The sequence below is a fragment of the Harmonia axyridis genome, chromosome 4 (genome assembly GCF_914767665.1).
Source record: "Harmonia axyridis chromosome 4, icHarAxyr1.1, whole genome shotgun sequence".
NCBI classification, from domain to species: domain Eukaryota; kingdom Metazoa; phylum Arthropoda; class Insecta; order Coleoptera; family Coccinellidae; genus Harmonia; species Harmonia axyridis.
In genome coordinates, this window is record NC_059504.1 from 39,662,681 (window position 1) to 39,690,579 (window position 27,899).

Below are 27,899 nucleotides of genomic sequence, written 5' to 3' on the forward strand. Positions count from 1 at the left end.
GTAGGAACTCATAACTTTTGTGATGAAACCTGTATTTGATATTATTTTCACATTAATTGATGAAACATGTATTTGAAATGAACAAAAGACTGATATCAAGTCAAGATTTTCTCATTGCTCGTTCATGCGTGTGCCAATTGCGCCCTTGGAGACATAATTAATGAACGAGTGATTAAAGACTCCTGACTTCACGTTTTTTTCAATACCTAGGTTTATAGGTAACAGAAGCATTGTTCACATCAGTTTAAATGTGTAAACATTCGTACTTCAAAGTTATCATTATTTTAATTTCAGAGCACTGTACTAGTGATTCGGAGGTTGTGAGTTCGAGTCCCGATAGAGGAGGTTCTTTTTCCGGAAGTGAAAAATTGTCTGCTATGCCGTGATATATTATTATTAGATATTTTCAACATTTGCCAAGTGGTTTTCAGTAGAATGTACATACATACGTACAATTTACTAAATATTTATTTTATTATATTGTTGATATTCAAGAGTTTATATCTAATATGTTTATGACGAAGTGCACATTTCATCTCTTTTTTGAGAATTCTTGTGATTGACTTATTCCTTTCAGGATTCCAGTTTAAGTCAAGTAAATAAATCAACACCAATCAAAACCGATATTTCATTTCTTTAAACCTTATTATTTTCTTTTAATATTGCAGAATATCGTATGTTGTACGAAAAATTTACCTTAAAAAAATTATATTTACTATGTGGTTGGAACTCAAGACTATTCGTCCCTTTTTTACCTCTGTTCATAATTTACTTTTTGAATCCAAAAATCAGATTGAAAAATCTGGATATACCGTCCAGATTCAATCGAAAAATATAAGGACTATTTCAAACGAAGATTATTACCTACAACACTCGTTCACTATATGTATGTATATCTACTGTATTGATCCTACTAGCTCGAAAAAACCATACATGAATTTAAAAATGTTGGTATTTATATTAAAACTTACAAAATTCATGTCCCAAAAAAATGACGGCACACAGTCATGAAATTGGGAGTATTTGTTTCTACAATATCTACCTGTTGTGTTGTGCCCTCATCGAGGAAAATAATTTTTATCACACACATTTTTAAGTCGTAGCTATCAGCTTTGGTTTTATAAAAATTTTATTTAGATTTCATTACGAATACGCACAGGTTCAAACCCAACCAAGGAACCAAGATACTTGAGTTTTCCATTTGTTACAACATATTTTCGAACGATTTGAGATAAAAGAGCAAATAAAGTATATTTATATTCCGAATTGTGAACAGTGAAAAGGATTCATATAGAGGAATCAAATACAAAAGATAATATTTCAGAAATTCAACCATAAAAAAATAATGTCGTGAAAATCTGTTTTTGTACGCGTCCGTCTACTCTCATATCTTGGACTGATAGAGACATTTTTGCTTGTTCACTGACTAAAACTTTTTCAAAATCACCTTCTGCCGTTGTCCCCGAAAGAAAAAAGCCTAGAAAATACTCCCCGATTCTCATCATTCCTTTTTTTCCATATTATTCACATAGTGGAGCACTCCGGGATATCTAAAAATCTATTCATAAATGCCATCTATTCTACTCGTCTTATATCGTAGGTATCACCAATTGCCGAGAAAATGCTTGAAAAATAAAAACTACAGCTTACTTTCATTACTTTTATTAACTATTTGGCATTCCTCTGAGGAATTAATATTCTAATTAGAGATTCGAAAATTATTCTTGAAATATCCAGAAGCCGCCTCAAAAATGGAATAAAATTCGACAAAGTTTATCGAAGAGAATGCTGAGAACCTGATGAGTTTGAGCATCAATAACTTGTGAAAAAGTACTGTGACTTCTATGAAGGGGATTAAGTGTCTTCTAAGTTACTTATGATATGATGTGATACTATATTGCATAATGCCACACCTTTGATGGCTTTTGAATTCTTGGTGTTTCTAACTGAATCATATTCTCATTTGGAACACATGAGATTTTTGGTAATCATTCTTGAAATGCTGCCCCTGAATTTTGGCGATCTAGTCAACCGCCTACCCTGCCTACCCCCTAGCAACTGCTCTGGTCTCATCAAAACCAAAAAAAATGAGGCAGATTGAAAAAAAAAAACTAATATTTCAGTGATGACAGATTTGAAATTTCTTCTGTAGATGTCCGATAATTTTTTCGCAGAATTTTATAATGATTGCGTCACCAGCACTATAAAAAATTCAGAAGAACATGGGAGAAAGCCCAATATTTCCAAATTTGATAGGGATATGTAAAACAATCACGCGAATGCTCGTTAAAGTTTCATCAGTTTCATCATCAAAACTCCGATGACATCAATAATATATCATATTTCATATAAAAGTAAAAACGATTCTCTGGTGTCCTATAAGCGCATGAATGAACAAATCTTCAAAAGCTTCTGTCAATAAGTCAATTATTTTCTTGAATTTTTTCATATTCTTTAATATGTTTCGTTAGATAGGAGGATAGATAGTAGATATATACTATAAACTTAGGTTTTTTTCATCTTATCCCACAAAACATCTCAAATGTCCAAGGATCAACCAATCCGTAAAACCTTTCACAATCCTCACCACCGGTAAGTTGTACATTAATTAAGCTGTACAAATCCGTGATCCAAACAAACAAGAGCGAACAACGACGCCAATTACCAATTCAAAGCAAGCAGAACACAGCAAGACTCTTCAAGCCCTCAACCGAACAGTTTAAATCGCATTTAAACCTCCCAAAAAGGCCGACAAAATAATAACTTCGTGGTGGTGAATAAAACTGGTTTGAATATTTTACACCTACGGAGTATCAAAAGAGAGAGAAAAGAACTCTCAAGAAATAGCCCTTAGACGAGAATCTAGTGGCCGGGGACAAAGAGAAAGGTCGGTTTTGGCGACAGGCAGTCTAGCCACTACGACGGTATTTTCCCAAATTATGTTCAGAGCATCAGCTCCAGGTGCTATTGATTGGACACCTGCACCAGAACAATTGACTCACGTTGCTAGGATACCAACGATTGCACGCTAAATCTGAAGATTTGTCAAATCTGCATGCGTCGCGGGGTCTATTCTTATGGAGAAACCCCTCGACGTTGCACAGTGGCGGGCGGGGGATTTGAACGGGTATGAGGGTTGTGATCGATTCACTTCAATTGATGTTTGCTCATAGACCGTGGGTTGTTATGAAGTTTCTTCAATTACAATTAATTACTTTGAGTTATTTCTGAAGAAAGCTACATAACCCCAGGAATCATCCCACAATATCAGAAAGAGAGGATTAAAGCATCACATATTACAGACTTTGGGTACATAGCATCATTGCTGAGCCCAGTTCCCCCCTGGTTGGAGCAAGGGGCTTATTGCTATCCAGTGTGGGGATTTTGTGAAAGAAGAAGAAGAAGAAAGCTACATAACCTCAATAGACCGGGAACCTGATAAAGGCCCGGCTCCATGTGTTTCTTGAGAAATAATATAAAATGCAAACCCATCTTTTTCATTCAGTTGCTATAGAGAAAACCAATTGCTATATCTAATATTCTTAAGTTAATATTATGTTTATCTTTGTAATTTTCTGGGAAAATGAAAAGAAACTCCAACATCACCATTTTACATTCAAGCTGATGTTGTTACCCGAATTTACGAAGCAATAGGAGACTTGAATGAATCTTTTGTTATTGGTTACAAGAATGTATTGACAAAAATGGTCATGTTTTTGAGGGTTAAAATGACCCAAGAGGTCCTTTATCTTTAATATTTCCACATTTAGGGTATTGACTACTTTCTCTTTACAATTTTAGCCGAAAACTAAGTTTCGAAAAAAGTTTTTACTTTTGACTCTTCTATTAATAAATTAATGGTCTTAATTTTTAGGTATGTATTAATTGAAGCCTTTATGATGTATTATATCTTTTGTCAAACTTGTCCAGTGGCGTAGATATAGGGGTGCGATGATCCTTTTTTTATTGAAAGTTTGCACTACTGTTTTCTTTTCGAAACATTCTTCAATTTTTGAAATGAACAGAGCTTCATTAAAAAAAGAGGTCTCTTGAAATATTTTCATAGAATGTACCATTTGCGAAATAATCGACTACAAAGCAAATACTATCCACAAAAATCTACAAAAATTAATTTTTCAAATTTTCCCATTAGTGATAAATGAAAGTACAAAAATTGTTGTAGTGTATTAGAACGCTTTCGGATGGCTTTCAATTGAACATTTCTGAAAGACACTCAGACCCAAAGATCGTGTTAAAATTTTTCGTTCAAGTGTCTGATGATTATTTTTCCTGAAATGTTCAATTAGATAAAATCAGTACTATTATTAGTACTTTCATTCATCACTCATGAGAAAATTTGAAAAATTAAATGTTGTAGATTTTGCGGATAGTATTTTCTTTGTACTCGATTATCTCGAAAATGGTACATTCTTTGAAAATAATTCAGAATAACTTTTTTTCAATAAAGCCCTGTCGATTTTAAAAATAAAACAATTTTTGCGAAAAAAATACAGTAGTGCAAATTTTCAATAAGAAAAGATCATCGTACCCTATAGGTATACGGTGCGCCACTGGATAAGTTTGGCAGGAGACACTTACCTAATTCGAAAAATTCAAACAATGAATGTAATAACACTAAAGTCATAAATAAAAAACTGATTTTTTTCAAACTTCAACACCCTGTATCTCGAAAACGAAGCTTGTTAGGATATATGTTTATAGAATTTTTTTCATGAAAAGAGTTGTTCTATCTTCTATACGACGCCAAAGTTCTCACACTGAAACTGGACCACACTGTATCAGGTAGTTTTTTCAATATTCTTCTTTAATTTTCTATGGTTCTAACGATGTGAAGATCATTTCGCCATGATATCTGTATGTTTCGAATTTTTAGCCAGGGCCTAGGAATGGTCTCAAATGATTAGGTTTGTCTGTCACGAACAACAATTTATCAACAATCAAACAGAAGATTCAAATTTCAGGATGGGAATTGTCACCCATAGAAATTGCAAAATTTTTTGGGGCTTGTTGAAGCATCAGATCAAAGAATAACTTGAAATTTTTATGAAGCTCCCTTTGAGGATATCTATTAGTATTTATTTCCAAGTAAATAGTTTGGTGGCGTGCAGACAAATTTTCAATTCTGAAAAAAAGTACCTCCTCGTGCGGGACTTGAACCCGCAACCTCAGAATATCTAGTCCAGCTCTAATCACTAGGATACCGAGGAAGCTGAAGGTTCACTTCCTCGTTGGCTAGTGATTCGGAGGTTGCGGGTTCGAGTCCCGTTCGAGGATGTAGGTAGTCTCTCCAAAATTGAAAATCAATGATAATCAATTCACAGAAGCTAAAATCCATTATTTTCGAATTAATATTTATGTCAGACTTTTTCCTTTTTTTTTCATATTGCTTCTTTTCTTTTCAATTTCTCAGATATTTCGGATATTCTTAATTCGAACACATGAGTTGAAAGCCGAAGAAAACTCTTATACACGAAAATTTTTGAATAAGCGTTTGATGTAGTTTCAACAACTAAGTTGTTGAAACGTAAAACGCTAATATAAAAACCAGAGGTCAATGTCTGGTTACTTCAGCTTCCAAGTTTGGTAGGTACCACAGAGAGGTACGCCATATTGAGCACATAGTAACATTAAGAATGAGTTTCTATAAAAATAACAAGCTTGCTCGATAAGAAATCAGGTGAAAGCGTTATATTTCCATTCATACCTCTGGAAGAACCTAAGATAACATTCGCAACAAATGATGACAATGCGTAGCTCAACATTCTCACAACCTTGCAAAGCGATATACGAACTTGACTGAAACTTAAGATTTTAAATCGTTTATCGCGTATCAGAATCAGAATTGGACCGATTCCATTCAAACTTTAATCCCTATATGCAGTACCAGGAAATACTACACTGTCAATGTGGTATTTTAAAGGTCCAGTTTGCGATCTGCCACATGCAATGCAACACACGGTACCGATAGAAACCATAATCCCGAAATTGCTTATCAGATCTGCGAACAATGAGATGGCAATCTTCCAAAACCTGAAGGGTCCTTTGATGCCCATTCAAAAATGAACACTGACACTGGTATAGGTTAATCGATATTTGCCAAGTTTTTTTATTGGAATTATACCGATGGGAGCTAATAGGATTTCACACGTATTTGGCTGTTTCGTATACAAAAAATAACATTGCTTTCTTGATTTTTCTAGTGGAAGTAAGTTGTTTATAGGATATTATGATAAGAAATCTATAGGAAGTCCTGCTTAACGGATATGTTTGTCAATACAGCCATGTGTTGGTCGAGCATATGCTGTTCGACGAAATTATCGATCTGTAAAGAAGATAAAAATCGAGAAGCTTCTGCTATAATGAACATCATTATTAATTCCCACAACGAATGGAAAAAGCCGCAATAAAAACTGCTTGAAAGGTTTTCTCAATGTATGCCAAAATCTCTCGATTCTCTCTTCATCTTATGTTCATCGAAAATCTGGGAGCTTGATACATTTTACATGTAAAAGATCGGAAACTGAATATTGACGACTTCATTTCATCTTTTGAAATCTTGTTCAAAATACCTAGCGAAACTATTTTAACTAGGTCTTGATATGAGAAAAATATTTTTATTTATTGCAGAACCTGTAAAATTCGAAAAATACATAAAAACCAGATTCATGTATTGATCAAAGACTTTTTTGGGAAAAAATATTGTGCAAGCCAAGCAATGTGTTATTCAGATTCTTCTCCACCGACAACAACGGTAAAAGGTGGTATACTGACTTTGAGCGTGGTCAAACAACAATGATGTGAACGATCTGGTATCCCGAATTGGGAAATTGTTTCAGAAAGCATCGAAAAAAAAGTTGCATGAACATTTTTCCATGAGAAAGCTTTGCACGAAATGAGTGCCGCGCTTGATAACCGCTGTTCGAAAGCAACAACATCCTCATTTCGAATGCAGTTTTGAGTTATTTAAAATGAATAAATATATTTTTCTAATTCATTATGCAACTGTTGATGAAACAAGGATTCATCGTTACACTCTTGAGTCAAAGAGAGCAACAGCAGAGTGGGTAGTATTCAGTGAAAGCTATCCAAACCCACCAAAATCAGCATAGCATTTTTATGGAATTGTTGGTATATTGTTTGCTGAATATCTTGACACAGTAAAACCTTAAACAGTGAGTATAAGATACATAATTATTATTATTATTATTGAATCGATTGAGTGCAGAAATGAAGAAAAAACGTCCCCAAATGCAAAAAAATTCCTCCTTGAGACAATGCTCCTCCTTGTCACAAATGGATGAAAACCATACTCAAATTAATGGAATTGTGATTCTAACTGTTTGCAAGAACTTCTAGCTCATTCTTCAGATCTGACCTTTTGCAGACCTCAAAAGAATGCACCAGGGAAAGAAATTTGGCTCTAATAAAGAAGTCTATTTTTTTTTGGACGGTTCTATTGGCTGTTGGTACGTGAAGTGTTACCTATAAAATTCGTACTACTCACTAATTTCACCTTGTTTCTAGGACAATGACAGGACGATGAGAATGCTTCATCAAAATTTTTGAGAAACTATGATAACTAGATAATAATAATAATGAAGTTTATTGTAGCATAAACAGATATATGGATATAAAGTTTTGCTATTTCACAGTGGACACAACGTTGTTATACTGAAATTGTAATAGTCACACTCTCAACTACAGAATCTTTAGAAACGTTTAACTAATATTTTCGACTATGTTGTCATCTTCTAGTACAAGTTCAGTATTTATTTTTATTTATTTATTTGATCAGACGGCAAAGCCATTTTACATTGATGAAAAATTTCAACAAAATAATCTTCATTATAATATATAAGAACATAGATATAGAATAGAAGGACGAAAATGCTAATTTTAGATCAGGGGTTCCCAACCTTTTCTTAGTCAGGGGCCATTTTTATATTATTCTTGTGAGCACGGACCACTATATTGATATAATAAAAACAAACTGTTATATTGACTGAACCTCAATTGAGAGGAGAAAAGTAAATTTCATAAAAAAAAATTTTCAGTATAAACTTATATAATTATGTATAAATATTAATGTGATTTCTGAGCTTGCATCTTCTTCAAGAGTTCGGCTATCTTAGGAATAATATTGTTACTCAAAACTACACGCAAATCATCAGTCACTAGCAAACCATGCCTTGCCTTGTTTTTAATTGCCTACAGATCAGAAAATCCCTCTTCACACAAATAAGTCGCTGAAAAAACTATAAAATAGCGCAAGGTGATTTCTCGAAGTTTGGTATAAGAAAGTGCTTCTTCACACCAGAACGACTCGAGTGATTTGATTCAAAAGCATCCTTGCAGTTTCTATCATATTGCAATTCAATGAGTTCTTCCTAAATTTTTTCTGTTACTTCTCCAGCGTCCGTACTAAAAGGGTTACGAATCAGTTTTTGATCAACTTCAACTTCTGTGGTATATTCTGGGAAGTAACGATCGAATTCATCAATCAGTATTTGTAAAAGTGTCTCGATGATTTTCTTTGAATTTGCCTTACTATCATCATATTTCGGTTCTCCCAAAAGTGCTTTCAATGTCGCAAATGCGGAATAATTACTCTTTTCAATTTTACGCATCCACATCTGAAGTTTGCAAATAAAAGCTCGAAGTTGATCTTCAAAAATGAATATATTGGCGACGTTTTCTAATTTTTCATTTTCGGAACCTTGCAGTTGTAAATATTCAATTTATTTAAATGTCTGAAAATATCCACAAGATACGCCAAATTTATCTGACATGCAGCATCAGTGAACTGTTTCAACAAATCATTAATTTTTTTGTCAACCAAAAAAATCTCATCGTCTTTTCTTAGTTCATATAATCTTCCCAACATATCACCTTTCGATAGCCATCGAACTTCTGTGTGAAAAAGAAATTCCTCAAGGCCAGAGTCTATTTCTTCAATGCACAATTTTTTGAAAAGGCGAGTATTTAAGGCACTGCTTTTTATAACATTGACAACTTTTATGTCCATTTGCAGTGTATCATTGAGGCACACAGGAAGACTTTTAGAAGCTTATGCCTGGCGATGTGTGATACAATGCGTTCTTATCATCTTCGGATTTTTCTTTTTTATTAACGTCGCCAGCCCGGAACATGATCCCAATATTGCCGGAGCACCATCAGTAAAGAAGTCAACGAGTGGTCTCACATAATATTATGCGGATATTAAATGAAAAACTTTGAACCATTCGCGGACCATATTTTGGCTTCTGCGGACCACTGGTTGGGAACCCATGTTTTAGATGAAAGTGTCTCCATCATTCAGGTTCACAAAGAGTGTAAATACTGTGAATGAAACGAATGCGAAAGAAAAATCATTTCATGAACCCTATTCAATTATTTTTCAATGAATTGATACATTTTATGAGATGAAGACCATATAAAGACCCGTTGAGGGCTTGCAGAGTTTTTGTTTCCTGAGTGGATTCTTATTCGGCTGTTAGTTTTCCATACTTTGTGTTCATCTCATCTGTGGAATCTCTTCTGTGTGGTTAACCCCATTCTGGCCACAATGCCTCATATGGACGTAATCTGATTATCCTCCAAAACGTAGAAACGAAAGCTTCCTAACCACGATTCGAGCTTAAAGCCAACCCCTTGCCTAATATTGGGGAAATATATAACAAATTATAACAATATCAATAACAAGAGCTTTGCCATTCAGGTGAATTCTACGTTTCCATTGAAAGGGAATCCTTTGAAAAATTCAACATTGTATGCAGTATTCGTACGAAAAGGCATTATGCCAGTGGAAGTAGACTTGAAAAATCCGATTTCTTTCCTAAACCACCCTCGCTCCTCTTTGATGCCACTGTGAGCTTTCGGTCGGTTTACATAAGGCCTATATTCGCATCCTGGAGGATATTGCATTGTTATATTGTCGTTCGCAGATGTTTAACCTATTCTGAGAAGCTCCTTGTAGGTAGCTCTTGTTGTACTCTGATACTAAATGGTCACTCTCGTTCATTATTGTGGTCCAGCCTCAATAGATTATTATTTGCGTAAAATTGGAACTGAATGAACAAAATACATGTGCAATGTGTTTTGTTGAAAGACGTGCTTTTGGTTTGTGATTGCCGACATTTGAAATCGTTTCAGAAAATTGCGTGAAATATAACTGAAGGATCTTTCGAAGTAGAAAATTATATCTTTTTGGGGATATGAATTACCGAATTATGGTGTGATATGGGGGGTGAACTATTTTTAAAGATATACTGAAATAATTCGTTGGAAAGAGCCTGGATCAAAAGATGTTTCAAATGAAAGTTTCTCAGTCTTGAGGGGGACATCAAATGCTGATATTCACAGGGCAGGCGTCAGTAATTTTGGAACCTGCAGGAAAAATTTTCTGGCACTCTGCTAAAAAACCTTCAATAACAACATGACCTCCCTCATAAACACCACCACACCGCCTCCCCCTCAAAAATAAAGATCCTGCTCCGATGATAATAATTCTTTCGAATGAGAATATTGCAATCGTGCATAAAAAAATTAAATTCTTGTGAATGAAAAATATTGAAATAGGTATCTTAATATATAACATAACATCAAGTGTTTCCAAGGTTTTTGAATAAAGAAAACAGCAAAACAGAATGAATAAGTCAAAAAAGCAAGCATAGTATTGTTTCGAAAACTAATTGCGAGAAAGAAACATTTGTCATTGGACCTTAACTAATTTCGAATGCAAAATCATAGGAATTTTCCATATGATTTTGAATATGTAAACTTCGGCTTCCAAATAATTCGAAAGCGAAAATAGTGTTGTTCTTCGTATTTGTGAAATACATAACGATTTTATTCCTCTTTCAATGAGGGTAATAGGGAATTTTGTTTACGTTGGTTGAACTTCCATGTGTTATTTATTATACAGGAGACTAAGTGAAGGCGTTTTGGAGATTTTCATTGCAGGGAATGTTGACATTCCCTGCAACCTTATGTTGATTTTAAGAATCAAGGATGAGATACGAAAAGTCGGCCAACAAACTGGGCCGAATCGTCGCCCCTCAAATAGAGTCGCTTCACTGTTTCACCCTTAACGCCGGACTTGGATATTCAATGTAACCTTGATGGAGTTTGATTTAATATCAAGATCAAGTATATTTTTTCAAAAAGAAAAATCCATTTTTCTCTGCTGAATAATCTTCATGAAAAACTAAAAACATTTCATCATTGTTTTTTTCCATGAAATTAATTTTTCTAGATGTATGAAGTGTTTCAGTCTAAAGATGATGAAGGAGGTACTTCTAAGTGATTTTGCATAGAATCACTAGTTGTTGTATTCCATATTAAAAATAAAAACTAGTTTGTATTCTGAATTTTTTTATCCTACTCATGCTGAATTTTGAAATTGTTATAAAATTAAAAAGAATTATTAAGTAGTGCATAATTGAGAATTTCAGAATGTGGGTAATTTGAAACAAATTTTTTTTAGTATTATTTTTGTTATCCATTTAATTCACCTTATTGTTTCTTCTCGTTACTCTCTCTGAATCTTTGAACGGAGGAGGATAGAACTCTGCATTGCTTATCATGGGGAAAATTCTGAACTTTTAATTGGGTGAATTGTACTATTAATTCAATTTTCATTTTATTCTTTCAATGAGAAATTAATTTTTGATTTGTTGTTTGTTTCTCCAGAGACCAGAATACTCACTTCTGCAAATATGCTAGAAGATTTTCATCATAATCATTCTAATCATATCATATCTCCACAACGCTTCTTTTTTGGCAAAAACGAAAGAAACATACTTCCCAGCGTATCTCGTAGAATAAGATTCGGCAAAAAAAATGCATGTTCCCTATTCCAAAAATCTACTGAACATTGAAATGAACTCGAACTCAAACTACAAGGTCACATTGAATGTCTGCATTTGATGTCCTTCTGAAGACAAGAGCTTTTAATTGAAACATTTTTTGAACCAGGTTCTTCCCACAAGAAGAGATCAATTCCGTGGATCTTTTAAAGTGGATCATCCTGTAAGGTAGGTATATTATGAAAAATGACTTTAGCGGAATTGTTTGTTAATGGATAAAATCACAATCTGGGTTCCGTGGACATCGCCATTCAATAGGTATTTTGTTTTCCTAATAATTTCCAAACAACGTATTCCCAAGATAAGAAATTTATGTTAGTTATGGTAGATATTACTATATTATGGATTCGTTGACATCCTGGCTTAAAACTCGAAAAGTACAAACATTGTGTTGTGACGAAATGACACCAGAGAAAATATCTCAAGGCGAAATGAGGAATATTTTAGGTAGATGAAGATATTGCCATGTTGCCAAAATCTTATACATTCTATGGATGAGTGATTTTGTCGACATTACAATGCCATTATAAATTGATGATAACTAAAGCTGAATACACTCATATCAAGGATGAATGTAACTGAGCTGAACAACATTGGGAGTGACCAAAAAATAAGAGGTGAAATCAAATATTTTAACATTTCAAAAGATACTATATATAAACCAACAGAGTTTTCGTTATAACCGTGTAACCGTTATCGTTTGAATTTTGAATCATTGATACATTTCAATATCATGATATCAATATCAACTTGATCTTACTTGAGAAGACGAGATAAATTCTGAACAAACCCATGGGAATTTTATTCAACAAACAAATTTAAAGTACGTACAACTGTAGGTAACTGATATTTTCACGATTCACATATATCCATATCAATACTATAAGAATTCCTAGAATCAAGATACGCCCCATTTCTTTACAGGATAACGTTCTAAATTAACATCTGAATCCTTCAGTGAAGACGATAATAACAAATCAATCGAAGAAGCCAAAAACGTAATCGATACTTTGTTCGGATGAACATGTGGCGATAAAACCGATAGGAATAAATTTCAGCGAATAATCGATCTAATTCAGATTGACTCCGAAACGCATAACCCGAACACGCCCCTAACCGATTTTACATTTTAAAAATCACATCAGCCACGGCCGTCACAGTTCAATCGATACAATCGGCATAAATATATCCCTTACTGTTATGTTAATGTCGATTTTGTTCGATTTAGAAGATCGTTTATGGGAATCCATACGCATAAATCAAAAAATATGGGGTTAAGAGGTGCCCCAAATGAATACCAAATTGGTCCGCGCACCATATCAACCCTTGCGAATTGTATTGTCAACCCTTGGTTCCTTCGTTGCGTATCTCGACGTCAATTCTCTTTCCTTTCTTCAACAATGATTTTTTTTTGTGCAGGGAAGCTATTCATGGTCCAGAAATCCCATTGAGTAGTTTGGGCGTACATTTTTAATACACGATTTATACCCTTACGTGGGGTGGGTAAAGTACGAAATGGAGTGTTAATGGTTCGATTGAGATGTAAACCATAAATTGCAAAAAGGAGATATGTAGGTCGAAATCTGTATTTTTTTTTCAATGTTGCCGACGTTTTATGTTTTTTATTGTCCGTTGAGAAGAAGAATACAATGTAGGGTAGCGAAGGTTACGGTCGATCATGAGGAAATCGAACGGAGTGAAAACATTGGCTTTAGCATAGAGTCGATATTAGGTATTCATAAGTTGTATTCATACCAAGGATAGAAAACGATGCTGTTGAGGCATTTAAATATAGGGCTTTCTTATGAGAGTTTTTATTTTAAACAGCCCGTTTTCTCTGCAGATGTTACTTTTGAAGCTGTCATCTTTTCACATTGGATAAGTAAAACTACGCCATAATTAGAAATGAAACAATATATTCTTCAACAAAGCAATGAAATTGTTAAAATTCACCAAAAAAAAAGTGAAAATTTTGCAGTCACATTTAAAAAAAACTAAAGCCCTTTTGGGTCGTCGTGAAGTAACTTCTCGGCCAGCAATAGTGAAACTGGTGAAAATATTTGAACTTTTGGGACAATCAAGTGTTGTGAAGAATCGAAACCATGTGCGTCTTGAAAGAACAACTGATGGCTGGTTTATGCACCATTCCTAAGAACTAAGGACTAAGACCCTAAGAACTTAGACCTGAACGCTAACAAATCAATGAGGGCGTTTATGCATTTTACTTCTGGACTAAGAACTGACACTAGCACTAGAAAGTTGACCAACTTTTAACTAGAAACTAAGCTCTTAGTTGAAATGATGAAGTTTGCATGCGCCGTATAAAATTTCAATATTAAAGAGTACCACTTTCTATCATTTTATGTTCCGTTATTCGTGTTCATCGATGAAAAGTATTCGGTGTATCTGCAAAAATTAAATTTGATTTTTTCACAAACAATATCTATGTCAAACATCAAAGTATAAAACAAATAGAAAGTAGTTCGAGCACGTGCGCTTTCCTTCACTAAGAACTAACAAGAGGGTGCAAAAACGCCACTGAATTCTTAGGTTTAGTTCTTAGTTCTTAGGAATGGTACATAAACCAGCCATGAGATAATTGCTGCTGTTGCCAGTAGTATTGACGAAAATCCAGGTTTGTCGACTTATTGTCGATCTTGGGAATTTGGCATTCCACAAACGACATTACACCATATTTTGCATAAGGGCTTAGATCTCAACGTTTATTTTCGGCAAGACGGACGCTATGTACCACACTAGCAACGAAACAATCGCAATTTTTCAAGAAAAATCGTCTACATCAATTTCTTCCAATTTTGGCCATAAAAATGATTAATCGTAGATCAGTAGCGCAATACATTTAACGTATATCACAGCTGCACCAGCCCCATTTTTGAATGAGTAAGGTCCACTGGTCCAATCACACCACCAAACCAAAAATTGTATAGTATATCCAAAGTTACTTGGAGGAAGCTGAATATTTCGATTATACAAGGGTTGTCCAAGTTTCTAGAAATTCATTTGGGGCCAGTGAATTTATTGCCTAACAATACTTTAAAATGAACCCAGGTACTTAGCAGATCGCGGTAGCTACTTCGAAGGGACATCTATGGCGTTTTTATGGACTAGTTCAAGTGACTTTGGATATACTATACCAGTGACCTGTTGAGGACAAAGAGGCTTTTCAACAATCATTCTAGGATTTTCCAAACTCCAAATGTGACTTCTTACTAACCTAGATTTTGAGGTGAAATTGGGCCTCATCACTGAATATTTTTATGAGAATCTGTAGCTATCATTTCGATGCATTTCAAGAACCCAATCGACGAATTGATAGATAAGATAAATAAGACGTTGATCAACCGTTATTATGTAAACTGAACTCTAAAAGCCTTAAAACGTAACTTTCTAATTAAAATGCAATACGGTATAATGTCGTTTGAGGAATGTCTGATTGCAAAGATCGACGAACAATCGACAAACCTGGGTTTTGGTCAACAGTACGGGCTACAGCAGCCTCATTTTCGGTTGTTTTTAACCTACGCACACGGTTTCGATTCTCAACATCATCAACTTGTCCCAACAGCTCAATTTTTACCACCAGTTTCACTCTTGCCGACCGAGAAGGTGCTCCACGACGACCTAAAATTGTTTTAGATTTTTGTGAACTGCATATGCAATATTTAACTGGGTTAAAACTTCCAAAGATGATAACTTCAAATGTGACAGCTGCCCAGATAGCAGGTAATTCAAAATGAAACCTCTTATTGAAAAAATCTGTACCTATAAAACTTGAAATTAGTCCGTCTTCTGACTTCCAGCTATTTTTTGAATAGCCCTATGGAATTATGGAAATTACCTTCATGAAATTTGGTATAGAAATCGGTTACTATCCACATCGGTCCTTTTTAAGTTCAATAATATAAACGATAAAAACATTTTTAACTTCAATACTTTATCCTTTCTGTGAAATCTATTGATTTTTTATGCAGGGAAGCTATTCATATGGCTCAGAAATCCCATTGAGGATTTTGGGCGTACATTTTTAATATAGGATTTATACCCTTCCTTGGGGTGGTTACAGTTACTGACAGAAAAATGGAGTGTTAATAATTCGATTGAAATGTAAACTATAAATCGCAAAAGAAGATATCTAGGTCAAAATCTGTCTTTTTTAAGGTTACCGACAATTTATGTTTTTACTGTCGGTTGAGAAGATGAATAGAATGAAGGGTTATGAGGGTTACGGTTGTTCAGGAGGAAATCAGTTCGATAGCACAGAAACAATAAATTTATGACTTACCGTTTCATATTCCATAGAACTGTTGCTCGTAAAATTTCTGTATCAATTTTGTGTTACAGATGCTAAAAATAGTTATTTACAATATTAAGGGAGGCAAGTGACACTTCACAAACGAGGACGTAATTTGCAATAAGCTGGTCAAAAAAGTTGCCTCCTGAGTCTTGTATTATTTTCTTTTTCACTACAAAAGTAAATTTTTAATTATGTATTTTTCTTTTGATGAATTTGTAATTTATTTACTTTCAATGAAATATCAGTTTGCTTTGGATTCCTAAGGCTTTCATCTGACAAAGTATTTATCGAAGCATTATTTCCATCTCTAAAATGAATTCCAAAGAAGATGAAATTTTTGAAGCAGCAAAATGCTGCATGTGATTTCCTTCTACAGGAGAGGTACAACAAATGTCACTAAATAGCATATACGCGTTACAAGAATGATGCCTAAAAATGAATTCAACCTAAATATCGGAAACAACAATGCTGGCTTATGGAAAAGAGCCAAATATTAAAATTGCCAGCAAGTTTGTGGTACGAATATTCCATGTTTTAGACAACGCTGTTTATTCTAGACAATATAGATATTTCGAAATTTCTAAAACGCAGATTAAAAAAAAAAAAAATTAAGTGTATTAACCTCGGTATAAACCTAGAAAATCGAATGTGTTTGCCTGTGAGGAAATAAATGGATTTTTGTGGATGATGAGGACAATAATTTGTATTGATGAAGTTAGTTATGATAATGAGAATAGCCGGTACTTGTCATTCTTAGGAACTATGTGACATGATGCTAGAGAATGTTTGAAAGAAAATATAGCCTAGCCACCATGGACAACATTAAAAAAAGGAAAAAAAAAACAATTTCTTCAATTTCAAGTGGAATTGCCAGTTTTCTTGGGTTGCTAAACGGCGAGACTTATACTGACGTGCTTCATTTAGGAGAACTTCAGCTACTTTGTAAGCCAATACTTGAGTCAACGTACTTGTTCTAAAGGGACACGAGGGCTGGAAATCGAATACAATTGCTGAAAGCTATGTTTCAGACAGTAGCTTTCAAGCAAAGATGGGCTACATGATTTTGGCCAATAATAGATGTCATACTTGGGACATAATACCACAAATATCCTGAAACTTAACAGGTATATCATTTATTAATGAAAGTGAGATCGTAATGTCTACAACTCTAAACAGAATTTGCATATCTAGAAGAGTTTTTACTTACTTCCTGTTGTCAATAGTAACCCAAGCTATCTCAGTAATTATAGTTTGTACTTACTTCAATCAAATTAATGTCGTAACAGACCACTTACTATGTCAGTAGTGGAAAAACTATGTTAAACAGATTGAAACATTTTCATTTATAAAGGGTGTTTTTTTTCGAGGTATATAACTTTAAGTTGGCATTACTGTTCAAGATGGCGACCGATTTAACAGCTGTCAGGTGATTTATTCTTAGTTTGGTTTGGCAATTCATCATATTCAGCCAAACGATCATCAAGTAAGGCGTAGATTCGTCGAATGGGTCCAAAATGAGATTGCCGTTGTTCCCGATTTTCATAAGCGAATTTTGTTTAGCGATGAAGCGCACTTCTGGTTGAATGACTACGTCAACAAACAAAACTGCCGTATTTGGAGTGAAGCTAAATTTAAGTGTATGTCGAAACACCGTTACATCCAGAAAAACTGACTGTTTGGTGCGCTTTATGGGCTTGTGGAATCATTGGTCCGTACTCCTTCAAAAACCATGATGGCCAGAACGTTACAGTCAATGGTGATCGGTATAGAGCCATAATTACTAACTTTTTCATTCCTGAATTGAACAACCATAATGTCCAGGAGCTGTGGTTCCAACAAGACGGCGCAACATGTCACACAGCTCGTGCGACAATCGATTTATTGAAAGACACGTTTGGTGACCTCCTAATTTCACGTTTTGGACCTGTGAATTGACCTCCAAGATCTTGTGATTTAACACCGCTAGACTACTTTCTGTGGGGCTATGTAAAGTCATTGGTCTATGCGGATAAGCCACAAACCCTTGACCATTTGGAAGACAACATTCGCCGTGTTATTGCCGATATACGGCGACAAATGCTGGAAAAAGTCATCGAAAGTTGGACTACATCCGAGCCAGCCGTGGCGGTCATATGCCAGAAATCATATTTAAAATGTAATGCCACAAGATTATCTTACGGATAAATAAAATTCATGTCAATTGAATCATCCATCGTTGTTTTATTGCAATTTAAAGTTCTATAGCTCTAAAAAAAAACACCCTTTATTACCTAAACAATTTTAGATCTAGAGCAAGTTTCTCTTCATAAAAAATCAGGTGGAGTTGAGGTAGGTAGATATTCATTTTCTGCCGAAATACATCTTATAATCAAATATAAAAAAAGAGAAATTCCTCAAATGAAACCCAAAAAAGCAAAGTCATTCATATCCTCCTGATCTTAAACTCATTTAACAGGTCCGTGGTTCACCACAATAATATCTCCAACTTTATTCATATTATATATGCACATATTTAAGTTCTTTGTAGTTTGCCGCTTTATGGAATTAGACACACTACATCCGAGCTGAATGTGAAAATGGCGAGCTCAACAATGGTTTCGAAGATACACAAACAAATATGATTTGTATTATTTTGAGCACAACGTTCCACATGGAAAATGCTCGACAATGGAACGATTCAAAAGCTCGTTTTTAATCCGTTCGGTGTTATTATTTGCAGGTTAAACATTTTGTTTGCTTTATTATGTATTACTTTTACGCGGATGTCGGTAGGCTTTGATCTGAATTTCTTTTCTAGCGCTCGTTGCCCTTACCAAAGCTATATCATTAGCCACGATTTTTTATTTTTAGAATTTTGAGCGAATGATGAGGTTCCGTGGTTAAATTCAATTCTGACCGTCCGGCAGCCCGGACTGCAAACAGGATAACTCAAGAACGAAGGGACCTGAAAACTTGAAACTTTCAGAGTACCTAGATACATATCTTAAATACCGCAGTTGAGTTTGTTTACGGACAAAATGCAACTAAGGGTTCCGTAATCATGGCTTTAGTACGATTTTTTTTTTGGTAATTTCAAAACTACCTATTCGATGGAAAGGGAATATTGCAATTAGAGCTAGAATAATCATTTCAAGCTTCTTTATAAATTTTATATTGATCGCGTCGCCAGAGCCAAAAGAAGAGATTCTTCTTTGAAGTAGTTCGGGTAACAGATTGCTTCTGAAATGATCTCAAACGATGAGCTTTGTCAAACATGAACAACAATTGATCAAAAATCGAAGAGAAGATTCAAATTTTCGGTTCTATTGTTCACATTGTTCACATTGTTAGACCCATAGAAAATTAAAACAAAATATTGAAAAAAATATCGAATATTTCCGAGATCATCAATCCGAATTTGATAAAATTTTGCGGGTATGTATGAATGAAACCCTGTCCTAAGCTGTAAACCCATTTTTTCTTGAAAATTCGATCTTATTCTTCTACATAGTCACCTTCAAGGTTGAAACATACTCCAAAGCTCCTCTTATTATTCAATACCTACCTTTTTTTGTAGGAATATCCGTCTTTGCCTTCATTACAGTCGAATTTCTTTCCTTGGAAATTTTTTTTGGGGTATGCAAGAACGCATTAATCATTGGAAAGGAACAGATCTCGAAAATAAGTTGAGTGATCAAGTAAATGAAAGCGCAATTCGTTCAATTTGACCTTGATTTCATCGATTTGTGACACGGAGCATTGTCAATACACGAAACTCGTTTTTATTCATTCATTATTCAAACAACAAATGGCAATATGTCGATCTTTTGGTTTAACTCTATGTTCCGAAATTTTCACACGTTTTTTTTTTAGCTTGGTACTAACGAGAAAAAAGTGGGATTGGTGTGACAGGCCCAGACAAATGGAGATGACATTCCACAGCAACCGATTGAGTTGTGATTCTGTAGTGAGTACGTTTATTGCATTACAGGCAGATTATGGTCGATATAATCGTCCATCTGAAGGTACAATTGCTAAAACAATGATAAAATTCGAAGAGACTCTATCCATGCCCCGGCGCCCACAATATTTGGGCCTCTCTTACGTCAGCTATAGTTCATTTTGCATCTAGATTTTCAAATCCATCCTTATTAGGTTCAGTTAAACAAGAACCAAAGCCAGCTGTTCATGCAATATTTAGAACATATGCCAATTGGTTGCTTGAACAACAACGTTTGGATGACAATTTTTAGCATCGAATTTTCTTCAGCAAGAAAGAACATTTTCCACTAGGTATCTATGTAAATAAGCAAAATTGTCGTATATGGGGTAGCGAAAAATCTGTGTAATTGCTGATAGTCCATTACATCCACAAAAAGTCACTTACAGTGTGCAATTTGGTCTGGAGGAGTGATTGGCCCAGACTTCTATGAAAATGAAGAAGGTGTCACTTAACCTGTCAATTCTCATCACCATAATAGGATGAATAACGAGTTTTTTTGTTATTAATAATGGATTTGTAAGAGATTTGGTTACAGCAAGATGGTGCAACAAGCCGCACATCAACATGACCTGTTTTGGCTTTATTGCAAAAAACATTGCCAGGAGCGTTATTTTTCGTTTTGACCATTTGAATTGGCCACCAACATCTTCTGATTTATCACCGTTGGATTTTTTTGTGGGGTTATGCAAAGAATCGTTTTTATGCTGAAACCGAGGCTGAAACCAACATCCGTCAAGTTATTGGTTATTGCCCGAAATTTGCTGGTATCTGGTACCTCACAAGGACAGAGTCCTGTGAGGGGTCACGAGAAGGACATTTAAATGATGTTGTATTCGACACATAATGCAAGGTCCAATTATATTGATAATTGAAATAAATGTTTAACCACAAAATGAATAACCCTATATTTTCTGAGGATGACTCATTAAGAAGAATGGGCTGAGATTATTTCCATTCAAATTTTCGGTTCTGCAATATCCAGATCTAAAAGATTTATAATCAGAAAAAACGAAACAGCAATTGATTTAGTTTTCATTCGAACAGGATCTTTACATTAAATTGTCAGATTTTCTTACAGTTTTTTATGAATAATTTTTCGACCGGTGTTTCATAAGCAAAGAAAAAAATCAGCATTGTATTATCCATTGATCCTCGAATTCTAGGAATCATAGAAGTTAGGTAGGTACCTATGTTCATTATACAATTGCATAATAGTAACATTATTTTCGAATGTGTACTATGATGAACAAACCAGAAATCATTATTTCTCACGTTCGAAAGAATCAAGCATGAATATTTCAACCCATGTTGGTTCGTTTTAATTCCCAGCATGTGGTACTTTGACATTCTCAGGTGTTATTCTACCAACCACTGCTCAACAACAGACTCCAGCCAGTCTGGTAGGTACCAGAACTTTCGATACACTTTATTCAAGTTCGATTCTTTTGACTTCCTTCCAACAACAATCTCTCTCTTCTTTAATTGGATAAAGTTCCTAGTTCTATAAACTGCGTAATATATATTGTTGGCAATTAGAGGATTTCGATTACTTTCAATGTTGTGCATGTAAATATTCGATTAGAATATTTCTGATTAGGTTCAAGGGAACTATAATTGGCATGAACTTATTTATAACTTGCTTGAGAATGCATATTATCGATGATAACGAGGTCTGCTAAGGGACATGATAATTAAATTCGTATTTGATGGGTTTGAGAAAAACCTCTGCTATAATCGAGGCTATAATTATTACATTCAAGTGAGGACATTTTAAAAAAACATTATAGGTATTGCAATACATATGTGAATAATTTCAAATTTGTTCCAAATCTGTTGTATGAGTGAGAAAATCCAAATCACACAATCACACTCAACCTGAAGAAAGGTCCGATTCATCCAGATATAAAAAATAAAGAAAAAGAAAAAAATATACAGAGTGTTCCACCATTGGCGCGATGTTTTTTCATGGTTAAGCGCTGAAATTTTCGAACTTTTTTTCTGACACACTACGTATCATTATGCATTAGAGCTAAGTTCTCCAATTGTTTTGAAATATACACACGGTGTATCAAAAAACTATAAATGACCAAACATATTTTTTTCTTATTGAACACCCTGTTTTTTTTATGGAATTTTCAGATTGCTTCCACTCTGTTTCGGAAAAATGGTATCACCGCTCAAAAGTCTTTTTAAAATAGAGTATACTGCGAATTCGTGATTCCAATTACCGTTGAGTGTGCTCAAAATTACATATTTTCTTAGTTCGGTGTTTAGCCGCAAGGAATATTTACATATCTTTGATATCCCACTATTTACAAATGGTTTTTTTTTCTGGAAAAATATGCAATATCCTAAATAAGCAATTCTCTGACCTGAAATTAATGCAACTGCATAAATTCTTTTATTCCTATACCGCACTATGATCATGAAAAATATTTTTGAATAATTTTATTGGAGAATGAAGAAAAAATTTATTCACAATCCAGTATTATTATTATTTTTAATCAATACACTTGCGCCTGGAAATAATTTTAAATCGGATAAAAGAAATACAGAAATCTTTCTTATGTTCATAGCTACTTTCCATTGCATGATTATTCAAATTAATATACAAGGTGGTTCAAAAGTATGGAAACGGTGAATTTATTTCGCGCACAGGTGGAAAATCGGAATTCTGATACTGGGGTCTTTGGTAATTTTGGAATCAAATGGGCCCATTATTTCACATCCGAATTGGTTGAAACCAGTGTTTTTTGTTCAAAAATCGGAGGCTTCAAATTCTGATACTGAGGTCCTTAGTAATTTTTCTCTCGAATCGATTGAGCCCATCAGAATTTGGGTGCAAAAGGGGCTTATATGAGATAAGAGGCCCAACTTTGAAATTTCAAAGTCACCCTGGATCACCCTGTATATGTTTTCACTTTTGAAATCCTTGAGAAATACTGAATACTTTTTATGTAATGTTCCCTATATTTAGATGACATATTTTTGGAGTTATAGGTACATGTACATAATCTTTCCGAAGTAACAAAAATTCATCTGTTGTAATCCTAATTTGTCTACTATTCAAATGTGGACATATCTCTTACATAAATATTTAAGTCTTATTGAAATTAAACGAGTTTATTCAATTATAACTATTAAAGCCATCTAAATGTTTTATTTTAACTTGCGTGAAGATAATGTAGATGTAGCTATTGTAGCTATAACTCCTTAATTATGGTATTTAGGTATGGAGAACATTACATGAAAAATAATCAGTATTTCAAGAGGCAATAAATATATAGGGTGATCTATTTGAAATAACAAAGTTCAGTATTCCTACCATAATCACAAGATTCTTAAATTAAAATTTAATTCAAGGCCGTTGCACTGCGATCTTATGGTCTTTTGCACCCCCAATCAGAGCTATTCTCGCCATTACTTTATCTACATATCGCCTTTTACTTCCAGGGTTCTCTAGTATCTATGATGGCTTCAAGGAGGCTACTTCCTCACTTCTACAAGTTTCTTTTTCGAAGCTAATTTTGCGTTGGCTAGTGATGGCGAGGCATTCCGTCACTAGGCGATCCGGAGTTTCTTCCTCCTTCGCACATAATCTGCACTCGTCATTTTCTGCTAGACCCATTCTCCTGAGGTGTTTCCTGAGGCGACAATACCCTGTGAGGAATCCAGAGAGGAGATGTAGTTCCTATATTCTTGCTAAGATTCAGATACTTCTTGGATCTCACAGTGTGAACGTGTCGAAGAATCTTTTTGGAACAGGAAGAACCCAGGAAGATTCCGCCAGCGTGTTTCTTTTTCGTGTTTTTTCTTCTCCTGAAACTCTTTCTTGTAGGTACATTTGCCTATATCACAGAATGATTCCGGGCCAATCGAAAGAGTTTGTGCTCTTTCTCTAGCAAGTGTGTTGAAATCTTCATTCCTTTTAATTCCGGAGAGATTTTTGGAAATAAGAGATTAATGAGGTGTTCCATACATAAAACTCACTCTGTATATAATATGGAAAAAAGATGAGATCAGAGATCATCTGTCGACTAATCAAAATCAGTAACCCAAAAGGGACGTCTGTCAAAACTCGTAAAATTTGAGGTTTCAGTAAAAAATACCGGCTTCAATCCTGCCTCCACAGAAGCATATACGATACAAAGATGTATGTATTTCAATCCGTATAAGTACCAATTACAGAAGTTGCAGACTTGCATCTCCATCAATTGAAGTACCTATCCGCATACAGTAACATAAATCGAACAAAGACAATAATTTCTGGAGCTCGTATAGGGTCTCCATTCTCCACCAGCAGTTCACTCCCATTCCAGTTCAACAAATTGGAATACTCGACATATTCTCCTCGCACAAACGCCGAATGAACTGCAACTGAATGCGGAGAACTTTTCATACGACGGCCGAACCGTATACGGTTGAAGGGCAGAGAGGAACCTTCACGAGCACTCATCATAATCAAAATCACGAACAGTGCAGCAGTTGAATGGCGGAATTCTAAAGAAGAGGAACCCTTCACTCGACTTAATCTCTTTACTAACACATCATCAGCAAGACACAACAAACAAACCTTCCACTGATTACACCTAGCGTGCGTTCCATCTTGCCGGGGCCCGAAACCTATTCACGCAAATCCACTTGCGAACACTTACGGCGATGGCAAAAATCCCCATTATCGTTTCCGGGGTCCTTTATAAATGTAAATAGAGGAGAGGACATAAAGGGCTCAACGTCGTACTTGCGGCCTGGATAGATGCAAGTGACGGGACGCTAGGCGTCGCCGAGGGATTTCGGTCAATTATTTAGGCGGGCGTTATGCATCAGATTGAAAATGGCATATTCTTCTCGTATTTGCGATCATATTGTGTTAGGTCTGTGGGGACGAGGAGATCGGCGAGGGGCTAAAAATTGAATTTTTGAGACTGTTATTCCGGATGTGGACTGATCTTCGACAGCTTAGATTTGAGGGGGGAAGTTTTTCATTCGCGTTTCACAAGTTTGAAACTGGCGCATACATTTACTCAACATATTGATTTCTGACTCCGAAAATCGAGGTTAATTATTTTAAGAAAATTTTCTTATTCTATGGCCATCGCAGTGAAAAATTTTGTCTTTCTCTTTCTATGGTTCAAATCCTGTAGATAAGGATATGTTAAGGTCTTAATAGGTCTGTTCGAGCAGTGGTCCAGGTCAGTTCGAAATTAAATGACACCTACTAAGTCATATTCTCTACGCCAATATCCTACTGATTACTTGGTTTTCGATTCTGAAATGATACAGACTGCTTGCTAGAATAGGCTATCTATTAACAAGATATAATTTGCAAAATTCATAGTGCCTTGTTCATTTGCTTTCTTCTAGAAAGCTAGTAGTGCAAATGTTGGTTGAATATTTCCAATAATCATGACTTCATCGGCTTGAAAGGCTACTTCAATCTATCTACTTTAATCCTGAATATTGCTCCCAGATGAGCTTGTGAAAACACCCCAATAAAAAATATGAGACAGAAATACTTTTTATGTACCTACATAAAATGGGAATACTTTCTGTTTTGAAGGAAGCAAAATGTTTCTTCCGGGAATTTTCGATGAATAATGACTTTTTCCTTTTTTAACGATGTGAATTTCATTTTAAAGAGGAGGGTATGCCATTAACAATGGACAAAAATATCAAATCCTTCGGTTGCAACACCATTACCTTCTCATGAAGTTTTCCATGATGAATTCGCACATTTGCACATTTGCTGTATGTCCTCGATAACTTTGACGATTTCTATCTTTAAGGTCTTGCATCGATTGTGGCGAATAAGCATACACCTAATTTTTCGCATGGCTTCAGAAAACCGGGTCAAATACCCAGTTGGAGGAACGTTCATTAAAATTTAATGCCGAAATTAAAATTTCAATCCTTCAATACGAGGAGATTATGAGCTACCTGCGCCGTTTAAGGTGGCATTTAATTTTAATGAAAGTTCCTGCAACTGGATATAAAGGTGTTGAATCATGAGTTCTGTGATCTCCTTTCCGAGAAATAACACAGCTGGGAAATTTTTCTCGCAAAATTTCGATTTTTTATTATCAACATCTTCCATTTCCAGCCTAAAAAGTCAGTCCAAAAGGTAGCACAATCGTTACAATAATTGCACCAGCCACATTTTCGAATAAGTAAGGTTCAATCACACTATTAGCCCAAAAACCGCGACAAACAGTGACACGACACGTTGAGGATGGGGAGGCTTTTTCAGATCCACAAATGCGACAAATCTGTTTATTAGTGTAGTTTGCAAAGTTAAAATGGGCCTCTTCACTGAAGATGATTTTTCGAAGAAAATCCGGATCATTTTGATGTATTTCAAGGACACAATCGAAGATATGACGTTGCTAGTGACTGATCGGCTCGAGTTTTTATGTTAACTCAACTTTAAAAGTCTTCTTACGACCTAAATCTTCATTGAAAATGTGGTGTAATATCATCTGCAGAATCTCTAATTCGACAAACATGGGTTTTCGTCAATTTTACGGGCCACAGTATTGATATTCTCAGTTGTTCTTGAACGACGCACACGGTTTCGATCCTTCACATCACTAACTTGTCTGAACAGCTTAAATTTTTCCATCAGTATAACTATTGCCGGTTGAGGAGATTCTTCACGACAACCTGAAAGTGCTATAATTTTGCGAACTGCGACTATTTGTATTTAATTTCAACAATTTCAGTACGTTGTTGAATCGTGTATCGTTCCATTTTTGGTAATGCGTAGTTTTTACTCAAGAAATGTCAAAAAATGTATGCTTCAAAAGTGACCGCTGCCCAGACAGCGTGTTATTCATAATGAAACCCTGAATTTCGGACAGTGAAAGAACAAGATATCTAAAAGGGAGAGTCAATAATATGTCCTCACTCAAAATTTCGAATAAATTATTGATTTACGCAAAGTCTTGATATACATAAATCAAACAGTTATTTCATCAGGTTTTTTATTCTTTTTTTTTATTGTTTTATCAGGTGATAAAATTTTTACTGATAACTAAAAAGAAATTGCTAAATGTAAAGTAAACATTTAGATCAGAAGGAAATGATCTCAGATTTTTTTTTTTCAAAATACATATCGAAACTTGTCATTTCTATTTTGTTGTAAGTTTTTCTGAAGAAAATGTTATCGTAAGAAATACTGAAAAGCAAATTAATAGAAATGAAAGGACATAAATGATTAATATGATAGGAGAACACGAAGATAATGAAAACATTTCAGTTGAAAAAAAAATAAAGTTTGAGCTATAGTAATTCGACAAATGAGAATCATCATACTATTTTCGAGTTGAAAATAAAAGGAACAACAAGAAAACAATACTTTCTGGATAAAAAAGAAGTTATAACCGTAGCTCATATATCATAAAGAACTGGGGCACATTACCAGAGTTAACTACACCATTCAAGCCCTCAGAACAAGCGCTGAGATTTAAAAAATTTTTGTTCTCCATTTATATCTAGTTTTCATCTATTCGGAAAGTTCAAAGGATTTTTTTTATATTTTTGGCAAAAACAGCTGCAATACTACCCCTATTAGTATAGTCGATAAACAATTTGTGTTATTCAGGTATAATAAAGACTGAATAATATAACAATCCAACAAGTTGTTACGCCCTACAATCAAGCACATCCGCCATAAATTCAAGTCAAAATGAACGAAAAAAAAACACACTAAAGTATA

General features: G+C 34.7%; 1 protein-coding gene across 1 annotated transcript in view; it reads left to right on the forward strand.

Annotated features, from left to right (window-relative positions):
- The first annotated feature begins 15,595 nt into the window (after positions 1 to 15,595).
- The window catches only part of LOC123678717, a 28,110-nt gene continuing 15,806 nt past the window's right edge, over positions 15,596 to 27,899 (forward strand). The window contains exons 1-2 of the mRNA XM_045615869.1: positions 15,596 to 15,632; positions 21,515 to 21,585. Of these exons, the coding sequence (XP_045471825.1) occupies positions 15,596 to 15,632; positions 21,515 to 21,585 (108 nt within the window). The remainder of the gene's footprint in view (positions 15,633 to 21,514; positions 21,586 to 27,899) is intronic.